This window comes from Nesoenas mayeri (assembly GCF_963082525.1).
Source record: "Nesoenas mayeri genome assembly, chromosome: 38".
NCBI classification, from domain to species: Eukaryota; Metazoa; Chordata; class Aves; order Columbiformes; family Columbidae; genus Nesoenas; species Nesoenas mayeri.
Genome location: NC_137579.1, coordinates 287677 through 304527, shown reverse-complemented (window position 1 = coordinate 304527; position 16851 = coordinate 287677). Strand labels below are relative to the sequence as shown.

General features: G+C 57.9%; 1 protein-coding gene across 3 annotated transcripts in view; it reads right to left on the bottom strand.

Moving 5' to 3' along the window:
* Positions 1 to 468: 468 nt before the first annotated feature.
* LOC308051350 (cyclin-dependent kinase 16-like) overlaps positions 469 to 16851 on the bottom strand; it is a 26459-nt gene continuing 10076 nt past the window's right edge. Inside the window, exons 7-17 of one of the 3 annotated variants that reach the window (XM_080361727.1) lie at positions 16541 to 16635; positions 15201 to 15263; positions 13705 to 13828; positions 13487 to 13607; positions 11891 to 11988; positions 7002 to 7104; positions 5553 to 5595; positions 4340 to 4430; positions 2727 to 2798; positions 1999 to 2045; positions 469 to 846 (exon numbers count right to left, since the gene is read on the bottom strand). In XM_080361727.1, coding sequence (XP_080217853.1) covers positions 2008 to 2045; positions 2727 to 2798; positions 4340 to 4430; positions 5553 to 5595; positions 7002 to 7104; positions 11891 to 11988; positions 13487 to 13607; positions 13705 to 13828; positions 15201 to 15263; positions 16541 to 16635 — 848 coding nt within the window. In that variant the 3' untranslated portion in view covers positions 469 to 846; positions 1999 to 2007. The remainder of the gene's footprint in view (positions 847 to 1998; positions 2046 to 2726; positions 2799 to 4339; positions 4431 to 5552; positions 5596 to 7001; positions 7105 to 11890; positions 11989 to 13486; positions 13608 to 13704; positions 13829 to 15200; positions 15264 to 16540; positions 16636 to 16851) is intronic. The other 2 variants (XM_080361728.1, XM_080361729.1) reach the window with 2 other exon arrangements.

Below are 16851 nucleotides of genomic sequence, written 5' to 3'. Positions count from 1 at the left end.
GGCAAATTTGGGCCAAAATGGTTAAAAATGGGGCGATTGGCGCCTTTAATTGCGGCCCCGCCCCCTCGCGGACCAATGGGGTGAAAGGGGCGGAGCTTCAGGGATCGTTGGCCCCGCCCCCTGGAGGACCAATGGGGTGAAAGGGGCGGAGCTTCAGGGATCAGTGGCCCCGCCCCTCGCGTCTCTCCTCTCTCAGCCAATCAAAGCCCGGTGCAGGAAGCCCCGCCCACCCCCCCCATGCCCCGCCCCCTCCCCCCCCCCGGGGGGGTCACACGAGGTCACCCGGACGCCTGGGTCCCTCGGAGGCTTTAATGGTCGGAAACAGCCCGAGCGCCGCGGCCCCGCCCCCCCACCCCATGACGTCATTTCTGCGGGGGGGGGGGGGGGTGGGGGGGGTGGAGGGGGCGGGGTCGAGCGCGCGCTGCATAGAAAACCCCGCCCCCTTATTTACATATGTACACGGGACCAATGGGAGCCCGCGGGGGGGGGGGGGGAGGGGCCAATCCTGAGCTATTGGGGGGGGGGGGGAGTAAAGAGGACACGCCCCCAGGTGGCCCCGCCCCCCCTCTAAGCCCCGCCCCCCCGGTGGGAGGGGCCACAATAGTGCAAGGGGGGGGGGTGGGGGTGGGAAACGACCCCAAAATGGGGGTGACCCCCCCCCCCAAAAAATAGGGGGGGGGGGGAATTGAATCTTGGGGGGGGGGGGGGGGGTGATTTGGGGGCCCCCCCCCCCTAATTTGGGGGGGATCCCCCCCCATGTTCTCGAGTGGTCCGGCCCAGTTTGGGGGTGTCTCCCCCCACCCCCCCCCATATATTTTGGGGGGGTCCCAGCAGCGAATCCGGGGGCTGTGGGGAGATAACAGGAATAAGGGGGAGACACCCCAAAATTGGGGACCCCCCCCATTGAACCCCATATGGGGCTCTATTTTGGGGGGGCCCCCCCTATTTTGGGGGGTGGGAACCCCCTTATTTTGGGGTCCCCCTATTTTGGGGGTCCCCCTTTATTTTGGGGTCCCCCCCATATTGGGGGTCCCTCTATTTTGGGGGTCCCCCCTTATTTTGGGGTCCCCCTCATATTGGGGTCCCTCTATTTTGGGGGTACCCCCCTATTTTTGGGGGGGGGAACCCCCTTATTTTGGGGTCCCCCTATTTTGGGGGTCCCCCCTTATTTTGGGGTCCCTCTCATATTGGAGGTCCCTCTATTTTGGGGGTCCCCCCTTTATTTTGGGGGGTGGGAACCCCCTTATTTTGGGGTCCCCCTATTTTGGGGGTCCCCCCTTATTTTGGGGTCCCCCCCATATTGGAGGTCCCTCTATTTTGGGGGTCCCCCCTTTATTTTGGGGGGTGGGAATCTCCTTATTTTGGGGTCCCTCTATTTTGGGGGTCCCCCCTTTATTTTGGGGTCCCCCCATATTGGGGATCCCTCTATTTTGGGGGGGCCCCCCCCTATTTTTGGGGGAGGGAACCCCCTATGTTTGGGGTCCCTCTATTTTCGGGGTCCCCCCTTATTTTGGGGTCCCCCCATATTGGGGGTCCCTCTATTTTGGGGGGGCCTCCCCCTATTTTTGGGGGAGAGAACCCCCTTATTTTGGGGTCCCCCTATTTTGGGGGTCCCCCTTTATTTTGGGGTCCCCCTCATATTGGGGGTCCCTCTATTTTGGGGGGGCCTCCCCCTATTTTTGGGGGGGAACCCCCTTATTTTGGGGTCCCCCCCATTTAATGAATCACCCCTTATTTTTTGGGGGGGTCCCCATTATTTTGGGGAGTTCCCCATTTTTTTGGGGGGGTTCCCCATTATTTTGGGGGTGTCCCCATTATTTGGGGGGGGGTCCCCATTATTGGGGGGGGCCCCCCATTTTTGGCCCATTTCTCCTGTTTTGAGCCCTATTCCCCCATTTTTTGGGGGGCTCCATAATTCTAAGGGACCCATAGGGGGGGTCCCCAATTTGGGGGTGGGGTCACCCCAAATTTTGGGGGGGGGGTCACCCCCATTCTCACCTCCCAGTGTCAGAATTCGGTGTCGAGCACCTGGAACGAGGAAGAAGCTGCAGAGAAAAATGGGGGGGGGGGGGGTCACCCCAAAATCATGGGGGGGGACACCCCAAATATTATAGGGGGGGGTCCCCAAATTTGGGGGGGGAGGAGGTTTCCAGTTTTTGGGGTGTCCCCAGATTTTGGGGGGGGGGGGTGGATCATCCCAATTTGATGGGGGGTGGATTTGGGGGGGGTCCCCAATTTAGGGGGGGGGGGTCCCAATTTTGGGGGGGGGTCCCAATTTTGGGAGGGGGTCCCAATTTTAATGGGGGGATCCCCAGTGTTTGGAACATCCCATAATGATAATTGGGGGGGGGGGGGTGGTTGAATTTGGGGGCAATTGGGGGATTTTGGGGTGTCCCAAGATTTTTGGGGGGGGGGTCTCACATTTTGGGGGTGTCACCATAATTTTGGGGGTGTCCCCATATTATTTGGGGGGGTCTCACATTCTGGGGGTGTCCCCATATTTTTTGGGGGGGGGTCCCAATTTGGGGGGGGGGGGTCCCAATTTTGGGGGGGGTCCCAATTTTAATGGGGGGATCCCCAGTGTTTGGAACATCCCATAATAACGATGGGGGGGGGGGGGGGGGTTGAATCTGGGGGCAATTGGGGGATTTTGGGGTGTCCCAAGATTTTGGGGGGGGGGTCCCAATATTGAGGGGGGGTGGGGGGGGGGGGGGGGAGGTGCTGACCGGGGGGGGCGGGGCTTGGGGGCGGAGCCTCTTGCTGGAGCTGAATCTCCTTCAGTGCGAAGATGGACATGGCTGCGGGGGGGGGGGGGCGGGGCTTCGCCTAAGGGGGCGGGGCCAACACACAAGCCCCGCCCATTAAAGTAACCCCCCCCCACACAGCCCCCAGAACCAGCCCCTCCATAAGGCCCTGCCCATTTTAAGCCCCACCCCCTCGTAGCCACGCCCCCCGCCCAATCAAAGCCCCACCCCTTGCAAAGCTCCACCCATCCCCCCTCCAGGCCCCGCCCCTTTGAACTGCCATGAAGCCCCGCCCACCCCAAGCCCCGCCCACTTTAACCCGTAGCCAATGTCCCCTCAAACCCCGCCCCCTCAGACCTGGCCCCGCCCCTTTGTCCACCGTAGCCCCACCCCCAGCCCCTTCCCATTGGCCCCGCCCCTCCAGGCCCCGCCCATTTGAATCCCCACCCCTTGTCCCATCAAAGCCCCGCCCCCCCGACCCGCCCACTCCAAGCCCCGCCCCCCCAAGCTCCACCCACCCCCTCCCATAGGCCCCGCCCATTGGAATCGCCACCCCCTTGTCCTTGTTCTTTTGGCCCCATTGTCCTGCTTGTCCCCCCCCATATCCCCTTGTCCCCCTGTCTGTCCCCATGTCTGTCCCCATATCTCCATATCCCCCTGTCCCCCTGTCTGTCCTCATGTCCCCCTGTCCCCATATCCCATGTCCCCATGTCCACATGTCCCCCTGTCCCCTTCTTCCCCTGTCCCCCAGTCCCCACATATCCCCCTGTCCCCCTGTCTGTCCCCTGTCCCCATATCCCCCTGTCCCCCCGTCTGTCCCCATATCCCCCTGTCCCCCTGTCCTCATGTCCCCATATCCCCCTGTCCCCCTGTCTGTCCCCATGTCCCCATATCCCCGTGTTCCCCTGTCCCCCTGTCTGTCCCCATGTCCCCCTGTCTCTATTTCCCCTTGTTCCCATGTCCCCCTGTCTGTCCACGTCCCCCTGTCCCCCTGTCCCCATGTCCCTATGTCTCCATATCGCCATGTCCCCATGTCCCCCTGTCTGTCCCCATGTCCCCCTGTTCCCCTGTCCCCATATCCCCCTGTCCCCCTGTCTGTCCCCATATCCCCCTGTCCCCATGTCCCCCTGTCTGTCCCCCTGTCCCCATATCCCCATATCCCCCTGTCCCCGTGTCTGTCCCCATGTCCCCCTGTCCCTATATCCCCATATCCCATGTCCTCCTGTCCACATGTCCCCCTGTCTCCTTGTCCCCATGTCCCCCTGTCCCTATTTCCCCTTGTCCCCATGTCCTCCTGTCTGTCCCCATATCCCTCTGACCCCATGTCCTCCTGTCTGTCCCCATATCCCCATGTCCCCCCATCTGTCCCCATGTCCCCCTGTCTCCATGTCCCCCTGTCCCCATACCCCCATGTCCTCATGTCCCCATGTCTGTCCCCATGTCCCCATATCCCCCTGTCCCCATATCCCTATGTCCCACCGTCTGTCCCCATATCCCCGTGTCCCCCTGTCCCCATATCCCCGTGTCCGTCCCCATGTCCCCATGTCCCCCTGTCCGTCCCCCTGTCCCCGTGTCCGTCCGTCCGTCTCACTCACTGTCGGGCAGGGCGGCCACGCGCGGCCCCAGGCAGCTGAAGAACGGGTGCCCCATGGCCTCGGCCGCGCCCACCCGGCGCCGCCCCTCGAACTGCCCCGCCCACCGTCAGGACACGCCCACCAGCCAAGGGGACACGCCCCCCGATGGGCGTGGCCTCACAGACCCCGCCCCCTCCCACTATCACCCATGCTGGGGAGGGGGGGGGAGCTCCACCCATTAGGGAAGCCCCACCCACCGAGAACCCCCCCCCCCGTAGGGAAGCCACGCCCACCTGGGTTGTCCCGCCCACTGTGGGGTTGCCCCGCCCATTGGGGATGCCCCGCCCATTGGGGAAGCCCCGCCCATTGGGGAAGGGGGCGTGGCCACAGGAAAGCACTATAGTGCAGGGAGGGGGGGTGGAGGGTGGTGAGTAAAGGGGCGGAGCTTGGGTGGTGGGTGGGGCTTGTGGTGGTAGGTGGGGCTTGGGGTGGTGGGTGGAGCTTGGTGTGGTGGGCGGGGTCAGTGTGGAGGGGGGCGGGGCTTGTGGTGGTTGGGCTGGGGCTGGAGGAGGAGCTTGGGGTGGTGGGCGGGGCTTGGGGCGGTGGAGGGGGCGGGGCTTGGGGCTTGGGGCGGGGCCAGGGTGGAGGGGGGCGGGGCTTGTGGTGGTTGAGCTGGGGCTGGGGGAGGAGCTTGGGGCTGGGGGTGGGGCCAGGGATGGGGTGGAGTTTGGGGGGATGGGCGGAGCTTGGGGCGGTGGGCGGGGCTGGCGAGGGGGCGGGGCTTGGTCGGTGGGCGTGGCGTGGTCGGTGGGCGGGGCCAGTGATGGGGTGGGGTTTGGGGTGGTGAGCGGGGCTGGGAATGGATTGGGGCTCGGGGCTGTGGGGGCGGAGCTTGGGGCTGTGGGTGGGGCTTGTGGGTGGGCGGGGCCAGGATGGAGGGGGCGGAGCTTGGGTGGTGGGCAGAGCCAGAGCTTGGGGGTGGGGGGGCGGCTGGTGTGGAGGGGGCGGAGCTTGGGGCGGTAGGCGGGGCTTCTCTGGGGGCGTGGCTTGGTCTGTGGGCGGGGCCAGTGATGAGGTGGGGTTTGGGGTGGTGGGCGGGGCTGGGAATGGATTGGGGCTCGGGGCTGTGGGGGCGGAGCTTGGGGATGTGGGTGGGGCTGGGGGGGTGGGCGGGGCCAGGATGGAGGGGGCGGGGCTTGTGGAGGGGAGGGGGGCGGGGCTTCTCGTCCCTCACCTGCAGCAGCTGCTCCAGCAGGTTGGTGCCCACGGGGTCCAGCCTGGGGGGGGGGGGGCGGGGAGGGGAGGGGTCAGGGGCACGCGGACGGACGGACGGACACACGGATGGACAGACGGACAGATGGACGGACAAAGACACTGTGCTGCCCCAGCCCCCCCGACCCCCATCCCCGGTATTGGGGATGGACACACGGACACACAGACACGTGGGTGGGTGGGTGAATGGACAGATGCACAGATTGATGGGTGGGTGGGTGGGTGGGTGGACAGACAGATGGACACACAGATGGATGGATGGACAGACAGATGGATGGATGGACATCCAGACACATGGATGGAGGGACAGACGGATGGATGGATGATGGGTGGACACACAGACACACGGATGGATGGGTGGACGGATGGACAGAAGGATGGATGGACAGATGGATAGATGGATGGACAGATGGATGGATGGATGGATGGATGGACACACGTATGGATGGATGGACAGACAGATGGACAGATGGATGGATGGATGGATGGACAGATGGACAGATGGATGGATGGATGGACAGACAGATAGATGGATGGATGGATGGACAGACACACAGATGGATGGATGGACGGACAGACAGATGGACAGATGGATGGATGGATGGATGGACAGATGGATGGATGGACACACGGATAGATGGATGGACAGACAGATGGATGGATGGATGGACAGACACATGGACAGATGGATGGATGGATGGACAGACACACGGATGGATGGATGGACAGATGGATGGATGGATGGATGGACAGACGGATGGATGGATGGATGGACAAACGGATGGATGGATGGATGGATGGACAGATGGACAGATGGATGGATGGATGGACAGATAGATGGATGGACAGATGGATAGATGGATGGACGGATGGATGGACAAATGGACAGATGGATGGATGGATGGACACACAGATGGATGGATGGATGGACAGACGGATGGATGGACAGATGGATGGATGGATGGATGGACAGACAGATGGACAGATGGATGGATGGATGGATGGATGGACAGACACACAGATGGATGGATGGACAGATGGATGGATGGATGGATGGATGGACAGACACACAGATGGATGGATGGATGGATGGATGGATGGACAGACACACAGATGGATAGATAGATGGATGGACAGACAGATAGACGGATGGATGGATGGATGGACGGATGGATGGACAGACACACAGATGGATGGATGGATGGACAGACAGATGGACAGATGGATGGATGGATGGACAGATGGACACACAGACACATGGATGGATGGACACACGGATGGATGGATGGACGGATGGATGGATGGATGGACGGATGGACACACAGACGCATGGATGGGTGGATGGATGGATGGATGGACACACGGATGGACGGACAGACGGACGGACAGACGGATGGACAGCCAGCCGTACCTGCTGTGCTGGCGCAGCCCCCCGGGCGGGTAGGGCGGGAAGCGGTGGCTGCGGAACTCGGGGTTGGAGCCAATCCCGGGCCAGGACGACTCGGACGGGGTGCCTGCCAACCAATCACAGCCCGCCTGCACCTCACACACACCCACAGCCTATAGACACACCCTATAGACACACCCACAGCCTATAGACACACCCTATAGACACACCCACAGCCTATAGACACACCCCCGCACCTATAGATTATAGACACTGGCACCCTATAGATACACCCACATACCTATAGACGCACCCACAGCCTATAGACACACCCACACACCTATAGACACACCCTATAGACACACCCACAGCCTATAGACACACCCCCGCACCTATAGATTATAGACACTGGCACCCTATAGATACACCCACATACCTATAGACGCACCCACAGCCTATAGACACACCCACACACCTATAGACACACCCTATAGACACACCCACAGCCTACAGACACACCCCCACATCTATAGATTATAGACACTGGCACCCTATAGATACACCCACATACCTATAGACACACCCACAGCCTATAGACACACCCACACACCTATAGACACACCCTATAGACACACCCACAGCCTATAGACACACCCCCGCACCTATAGGCACACCCACACACCTATAGACTATAGACACTGGCACCCTATAGATACACCCACAGCCTATAGACACACCCCCGCACCTATAGACACATCCAAGCAGCTATAGACACACCCACAGCCTATAGACACACCCCCGCACCTTTAGATTATAGACACTGGCACCCTATAGATACACCCACATCCCTATAGACACACCCACAGCCTATAGACACACCCTATAGACACACCCACAGCCTATAGACACACCCCCCACCTATAGACACACCCACACACCTATAGACACTGACACCCTATAGACACACCCACAGCCTATAGACACACCCTCGCACCTATAGACACACCCAAGCACCTATAGACACACCCACAGCCTATAGACACACCCTATAGACACACCCACAGCCTACAGACACACCCACAGCCTATAGACACACCCCCGCACCTATAGATTATAGACACTGGCACCCTATAGATACACCCACATACCTATAGACACACCCACAGCCTATAGACACACCCACACACCTATGGACACACCCTATAGACACACCCACAGCCTATAGACACACCCCCGCACCTATAGGCACACCCACACACCTATAGACTATACACAGTGGCACCCTATAGATACACCCACATACCTATAGACACACCCACAGCCTATAGACACATCCTATAGACACACTCACAGTCTATAGACACACCCACAGCCTATAGACACACCCCCACACCTATAGACACATCCAAGCACCTATAGACACACCCACAGCCTATAGACACACCCACACACCTATAGACACACCCACAGCCTATAGACACACCCACAGCCTATAGACACACCCAAGCACCTATAGACACACCCACAGCCTATAGACACACCCACACACCTATAGACACACCCACAGCCTATAGACACACCCCCGCACCTATAGATTATAGACACTGGCACTCTATAGATACACCCACATACCTATAGACGCACACACAGCCTATAGACACACCCACACACCTATAGACACACCCTATAGACACACCCACAGCCTACAGACACACCCCCGCACCTATAGATTATAGACACTGGCACCCTATAGATACACCCACATACCTATAGACACACCCACAGCCTATAGACACACCCACACACCTATAGACACACCCTATAGACACACCCACAGCCTATAGACACACCCCCACATCTATAGATTATAGACACTGGCACCCTATAGATACACCCACATACCTATAGACACACCCACAGCCTATAGACACACCCACACACCTATAGACACACCCTATAGACACACCCACAGCCTATAGACACACCCCCGCACCTATAGGCACACCCACACACCTATAGACTATAGACACTGGCACCCTATAGACACACCCACATACCTATAGACACACCCACAGCCTATAGACACACCCACACACCTATAGACACACCCTATAGACACACCCACAGCCTATAGACACACCCCCGCACCTATAGGCACACCCACACACCTATAGACTATAGACACTGGCACCCTATAGATACACCCACAGCCTATAGACACACCCCCGCACCTATAGACACACCCACAGCCTATAGACACACCCTATAGACACACCCACAGCCTATAGACACACCCCCGCACCTTTAGATTATAGACACTGGCACCCTATAGATACACCCACATACCTATAGACACACCCACAGCCTATAGACACACCCTATAGACACACCCACAGCCTATAGACACACCCCCGCACCTATAGACACACCCACACACCACTAGACACTGACACCCTATAGACACACCCACAGCCTATAGACACACCCTATAGACACACCCACAGGCTATAGACACACCCCCGCACCTATAGATTATAGACACTGGCACCCTATAGATACACCCACATACCTATAGACGCACCCACAGCCTATAGACACACCCACACACCTATAGACACACCCTATAGACACACCCACAGCCTATAGACACACCCACACACCTATAGATTATAGACACTGGCACCCTATAGATACACCCACATCCCTATAGACACACCCACAGCCTATAGACACACCCACACACCTATAGACACACCCACACACCTATAGACACTGACACCCTATAGACACACCCACAGCCTATAGACACACCCCCGCACCTATAGACACACCCAAGCACCTATAGACACACCCACAGCCTATAGACACACCCTATAGACACACCCACAGCCTATAGACACACCCACAGCCTATAGACACACCCCCGCACCTATAGATTATAGACACTGGCACCCTATAGATACACCCACATACCTATAGACGCACCCACAGCCTATAGACACACCCACACACCTATAGACACACCCTATAGACACACCCACAGCCTATAGACACACCCCCGCACCTATAGGCACACCCACACACCTATAGACTATAGACACTGGCACCCTATAGATACACCCACATACCTATAGACACACCCACAGCCTATAGACACATCCTATAGACACACTCACAGCCTATAGACACACCCACAGCCTATAGACACACCCCCACACCTATAGATACACCCAAGCACCTATAGACACACCCACAGCCTATAGACACACCCACACACCTATAGACACACCCACAGCCTATAGACACACCCTATAGACACACCCACAGCCTATAGACACACCCACACACCTATAGACACACCCACAGCCTATAGACACACCCTATAGACACACCCACAGCCTATAGACACACCCACAGTCTATAGACACACCCACACACCTATAAACTATAGCCACTGACACCCTATATAGACACACCCTATATAGACACTGACATCCTATAGACACACTGACACCCCTATAGACACACTGACACCCTATAGACACTCACACAGTATAGACACACCCGCACACCTATAGACACTGAACACCCTATAGACACACTGACACCCTATGGACACTGACACACCTATAGACACACCCTATAGACACACTGACACTCCTATAGATACACTGACACCCTATAGACACTGACACACCTATAGACACACTGACACCCTATAAACACACTGACACCGTATAGACACACTGACACACCTATAGATACACTGACACCCTATGGACACTGACACACCTATAGACACACCCTATAGACACACTAACGCCCCTATAGATACATTGACACCCTATAAACACACTGACACCGTATAGACACACTGACACCCTATAGACACACTGACACCGTATAGACACTGACACTCCTATAGACACAGTGACACCCCTATAGAAACACTGACACACCTATAGAGACACTGACACACCTATAGACACTGACACCCCTATAGACACACCCACACACCTATAGACACACCCGCACACCTATAGATTATAGACACTAACACTCTATACACACTGACACCCTATAGACACACCCACACACCTATAGACACTGGACACCCTATAGACACACTGACACCCTATAGACACTGACACACCTATAGACACACTGACACCCCAATAGAGACACTGACACACCTATAGAGACACTGACACCCTATAAACACACTGACACCGTATAGACACACTAACACACCTATAGATACACTGACACCCTATGGACACTGACACACCCTATAGACACACTGACACCCCTATAGATACACTGACACCCTATAAACACACTGACACCCTATACACACACTGACACCCTATAGACACACTGACACCCTATAGACACACTGACACTCCTATAGACACACTGACACCCCTATAGAAACATTGACACACCTATAGAGACACTGACACACCTATAGACACTGACACCCCTATAGACACTGACACCCCTATAGACACACTGACACACCTATAGATACACCCACACACCTATAGACACTGACACTCCTATAGACTATACACACTGACACCCTATAGACACTGACACTCCTATAGACTATAGACACTGACACCCTATAGACACACTGACACCCTATAGACACTGACACCCTATAGATACACCTACACACCTATAGACTAGAGACACTGGCACCCTATAGACACTGACACACCTACAGACTATAGACACTGACACCCCATATACACCCACACACCTATAGACACTGACACCCCTATAGACACACCCTGACACCCCATATACACTGACACCCCAAATGTACCCAAACCACCCGTTTTCCACCCCAAACCACCCGTTTTCCACCCCAATTTACCCCAAAATGCCGTTTTTCGCCCCATTCTCACCCAGCGCCTGGAAGATGAAGCGCAGCTGCTCGGGCACCGAGGAGCCGGGAAACAGCGGCCGCCCCGTCACCATCTCCGAGAAGATGCAGCCGACCCCCCTGCACAAGAGCCCCCATGTGACTCCCCCCTAGAGCCCCATAGGAACCCGCAGTCCACGTGCAAGACCCCTGGGCACCATCCCAGCCCCCCTGTGAACCCCCCCCAGCCCTTGTGCAAGGTCCTGGTGCAAGATCCTCGTGCAAGAGCCCCCCATAACCCCCACTACAGGCCCTTAGGAACCTGCAGTCTCCGTGCAAGACCCCTGGGTAACATCCCAGCACTCCTGTGACCCTACCCCAGCCCTTGTGCAAGGTCCTGGTGCAACATCCTCGTGCAAGAGCCCTCCATAATCCCCCTCTTTAGCCCCATAGGAATCTGCAGTCCACGTACAAGACCCCTGGGCACCATCCCAGCCCCCCTGTGAACCCCCCCCAGCCCTTGTGCAAGGTCCTGGTGCAAGATCCTCGTGCAAGAGCCCCCTTGTAACCCCATGTAGAGCCCCATAGGAACCTGCAGTTCACGTGCAAGACCCCTGGGCACCATCCAGGCACCCCTGTGAACCCCCTCAGCCCTTGTGCAAGGTCCTGGTGCAAGATCCTCGTGCAAGAGCCCCCCATAACCCCCACTACAGGCCCTTAGGAACCTGCAGTCTCCGTGCAAGACCCCTGGGTAACATCCCAGTACTCCTGTGACCCTACCCCAGCCCTTGTGCAAGGTCCTGGTGCAAGATCCTCGTGCAAGAGACCCCATAATCCCCCTCTTTAGCCCCATAGGAATCTGCAGTCCACGTGCAAGACCCCTGGGCACCATCCCAGCTGCCCTGTGAACCCACCCCAGCGCTTGTGCAAGGTCCTGGTGCAAGATCCTTGTGCAAGAGCCCCCTTGCAACCCCATGTAGAGCCCCATAGGAACCTGCAGTTCACGTGCAAGACCCCTGGGCACCATCCCAGCCACCCTATGACTCCCCCCCGGCCCTCGTGCAAAGTCCTGGTGCAAGATCCTCGTGCAAGAGCCCCCAATAATCCCCCTCTATAGACCCATAGGAACCTGCAGTCCACGTGCAAGACCCCTGGGACTCATCCCAGTCCCCCTGTGAACCCCCTCCGAGCTCTTGTACGAGGTCCTGGTGCAAGATCCTCGTGCAAGAGCCCCCAATAATCGCCCTCTATGGCCCCATCGGAACCTGCAGTCTACGTGCAAGACCCCTGAGCACCATCCCAGCCCCACTATGACTCCCCCCCGGCCCTCGTGCCAGGTCCTGGTGCAAGATCCTCGTGCAAGAGCCCCCTTTTAACCCCATGTAGAGCCCCATAGGAACCTGCAGTCCACGTGCAAGACCCCTGGGTAACATCCCAGCCCCCCTGTGAACCCCCCCCAGTCCTCGTGTAAGGTCCTGGTGCAACACCCTTGTGCAAGAGCCCCCCATAACCCCCATCTAGAGCCTCTTACTAACCTGCAGTCCACGTGCAAGACCCCTGGGCACCACCCCAGCCCCAGTACAAACCCCCCCGGCCCTTGTGCGAGGTCCTGGTGCAAACGCTGGTGCGAGGGTCTCACCACATGTCGATGTGCGTGGAGTACTCGGTGCAGCCCAGCAGCACGTCGGGGGGGCGGTACCACAGCGTCACCACCTCGCTCGAGTACGTCTTGCTGGGGATGGACTTGGCACGGGCCAGGCCTGGGAACGGGGGGAAATTGGGGTGAAATGGGGGGAAATTGGGCAAAACTGGGGGGGGGAAATGGGGGCTGGGGGGGGATTTTGGGGTGAAACTCACCGAAATCGGCCAATTTGAGGTCCCCGCGGCGACTGAGCAACAAATTCTGGGGTTTGAGGTCCCGGTGCAGAACTTTGTGACGGTGACAGAACGAGAGACCCCGGAGCAGCTGGAACAGGAACAACTGACCCAAAAACGGGCTGTTTTACCCCAAAAATCAGCCCCAAATCGGCCCCAGAACCCAAGAGACACCAGAGCAGATGGATGGGAACAAATGATCCAAAAATGGGGGATTTTAGCCCAAAAATCAGCCCCAAATTGGCCCCAGAACCAAAGAGACCCTGGAGCAGATGGATGGGAACAACTGCCCCAAAAATGGGCGATTTTGCCCCAAAATTGGGTGATTTTAGCCCAAAAATGTGCCCCAAAATCAAAGAGACCCCAGAGCAGATGGAATGGGAAGAACTGACCCAAAAATGGGGGTTTTTGCCCCAAAAATGGGCCATTTTACCCCCCTTGCACACTCGTTGTACACTCACCGTGACATTGTGCACACTGACAACCCCCCGTGCACACACACCCCCCCTGCACACTCATTGCACACTCACTGTGACATTGTGCATGCTTATGACCCCTCTTGCACACTCATTGCACACTCATTTAACCCCTTGCACACTCATTTCCCCCCCTTGCACACCCATTGCACACTCACCATGACATCATGCACACTGATGACCCCCCCGTGCACACACACCCCGCCTCGCACACCCCTTGCACACTCGTGTCACCCCTTGCACACTCATTGCACAGCTATTGCACCCTCACCATGACATTGTGCATATGATATATGATAACCCCCCATGTGCACACACCCCCCTTGCACACTCATTTCACACTTACCATGACATAGTGCACACCGATGACCCCCCATATGCGCACACACACGTGTTTCATCCCCCTTGCACACCTGTTGCACACTCACCATGACATTGTGCATATGATGACCCCTGTGCACACTCGCCCCTTTGCACACTCATTTCACCCCCTTGCACACTCATTGCACTCACTGTGACGTTGTGCACACTGATGACCCCCCATGCACACACACCCCCTTGCACACTCATTTCACCCCCTTGCACACCCACTGCACACTCACCATGACATTGTGCACATTGACGACCTCCCATGAACACACCCCCCCTTGCACACTCATGTCACCCCTTGCACACTCATTTCACCTCCTTGCACACTCATGTCACCCCTTGCACGCCCCTTGCACGCCCGTTGCACACTCACCATGACATTGTGCACACTGACAACCCCCCATGCACACACCCCCCCTTGCACACTCATTTCACCCCTTGCACTCATGTCACCCCTTGCACACTCAGGTCACCCCCTTGCACACTTATTGCACACCCCTTGCACACTCATTTCCCCCCATTGCACACTCACCATGACACTGTGCACAATGATGACCCCCTGTGCACAACCCCCCCCCCTTGCACACTCATGTCACCCCTTGCACGGCCCTTGCACGCCCGTTGCACACTCACCGTGACGTTGTGCATGCTGATGACGCTGCCGCATTCATCCAGGTACTGCTTGAGGTCCCGGTCCTGGGGGGCACAGTGGGGGTGCTGGGGGGGATTTGGGGGTCCCAGGGGGGATTTGGGGGTCCTGGGGGGGGATTTGGGGGTCCCAAGTGGAGTTGGGGGTCCTAGTGGTTTGGGGGTCCTGGGGGGAATTGGGGGGAGTTTGGGGGTCCCAAGGGGGGTTTGGGGGTCCCAGGGGGGGTTTGGGGGTCCCAGGGGGTATTTGGGGGTCCCAAGGGGGATTTGGGGGTCCCAAGGGGGGGGTTGGGGGTCCCAGGGGGGTTTGGGGGTCCTGGGGGGGGGGGGAGGGGGTCCCAGGGGGGATTTGGGGGTCCCAGGGGGAATTTGGGGAGGACTTGGGGGTTTTGGGGTTCAGGGGGGTCAGTGCTGTATATTGGGGTCCAGAGCTCAGTTTTGGGGTTCAAGGGGGTCCCAAGGCTCAGTTTTGGGGTCCCAGGGCTCAGTTTTGGGGTTCAGGGGGGTCAGTGCTGTATGTTGGGGTTTGGGGCTCAGTTTTGGGGTTCAGGGCTCACTTTTAGGGTTCATGGGGGCCCCAGGGCTCAGTTTTGGGGTTCAGGGCTCAGTTTTGGGGTTCAGGGGGCTCAGTGCTGTATGTTGGGGTTCAGGGCTCAGTTTTGGGGTTCAAGGGGGTCCCAGGGCTCAGTTTTGGGGTTCGGTGCTGTATGTTGGGGTTCGGGGGCCTCAAGGGTGTATGTTGGGGTTCAGGGGGGCTCAGTGCTGTGTGTTGGGGTTCGGGGGGGTCCAGGGGTGTATTTTGGGGTTCAGGGGGGCTCAGTTTTGGGGTTCAGGGGGGTCAGTGCTATATGTTGGGGCTCAGTGCTGTATGTTGGGGTTCGGGGGGCTCAGTGCTGTATGTTGGGGTTCAGGGCTCAGTTTTGGGGTTCAGGGGGGCTCAGTTTTGGGGTTCAGGGGGCTCAGTGCTGTATGTTGGGGTTCAGGGCTCAGTTTTGGGGTTCAGGGGGGTCAGTGCTGTGTGTTGGGGTTCAGGGGGGTCAGTGCTTTATGTTGGGGTCCAGGGGTGTATTTTGGGGTTCAGGGGGGTCAGTGCTGTATGTTCGGGTTCAGGGGGGTCAGTGCTTTATGTTGGGATCCAGGGGTGTATTTTGGGGTTCAGGGGGGTCAGTGCTGTATGTTGGGGTTCAGGGGGGTCAGTGCTGTATGTTGGGGTTTGGGGGGCTCAGGGGTGTATTTTGGGGTTCGGGGGGCTCAGTGCTGTGTGTTGGGGTTCGGGGGGGTCGGGGGGTGTATGTTGGGGTTCGGGGGGGGTTTTGGGGTCCCACCAGGTACTCGAAGACCAGCGTGAGGCTGCGGGGCGTGTGCACGATGTCGTGCAGCGTCACCACGTTGGCGTGTTTGAGATCCCGCAGCAGAGACACTGGGGGGACAGCGGGGTCACCCCAAAACTGCCCCATGTCCCCTGTCCCCATGTCCCCCTGTCCCCCTGTCCCCATGTCCCCCTGTCTGTGCCCATGTCCCATATCCCCATGTCCCCCTGTCCCCATGTTCCCCTGTCTGTCCCCATATCCCCATGTCCCCATATCCCCTTGTCCCCCTGTCTGTCCCCACGTCCCCATGTCCCCCTGTCTGTCCC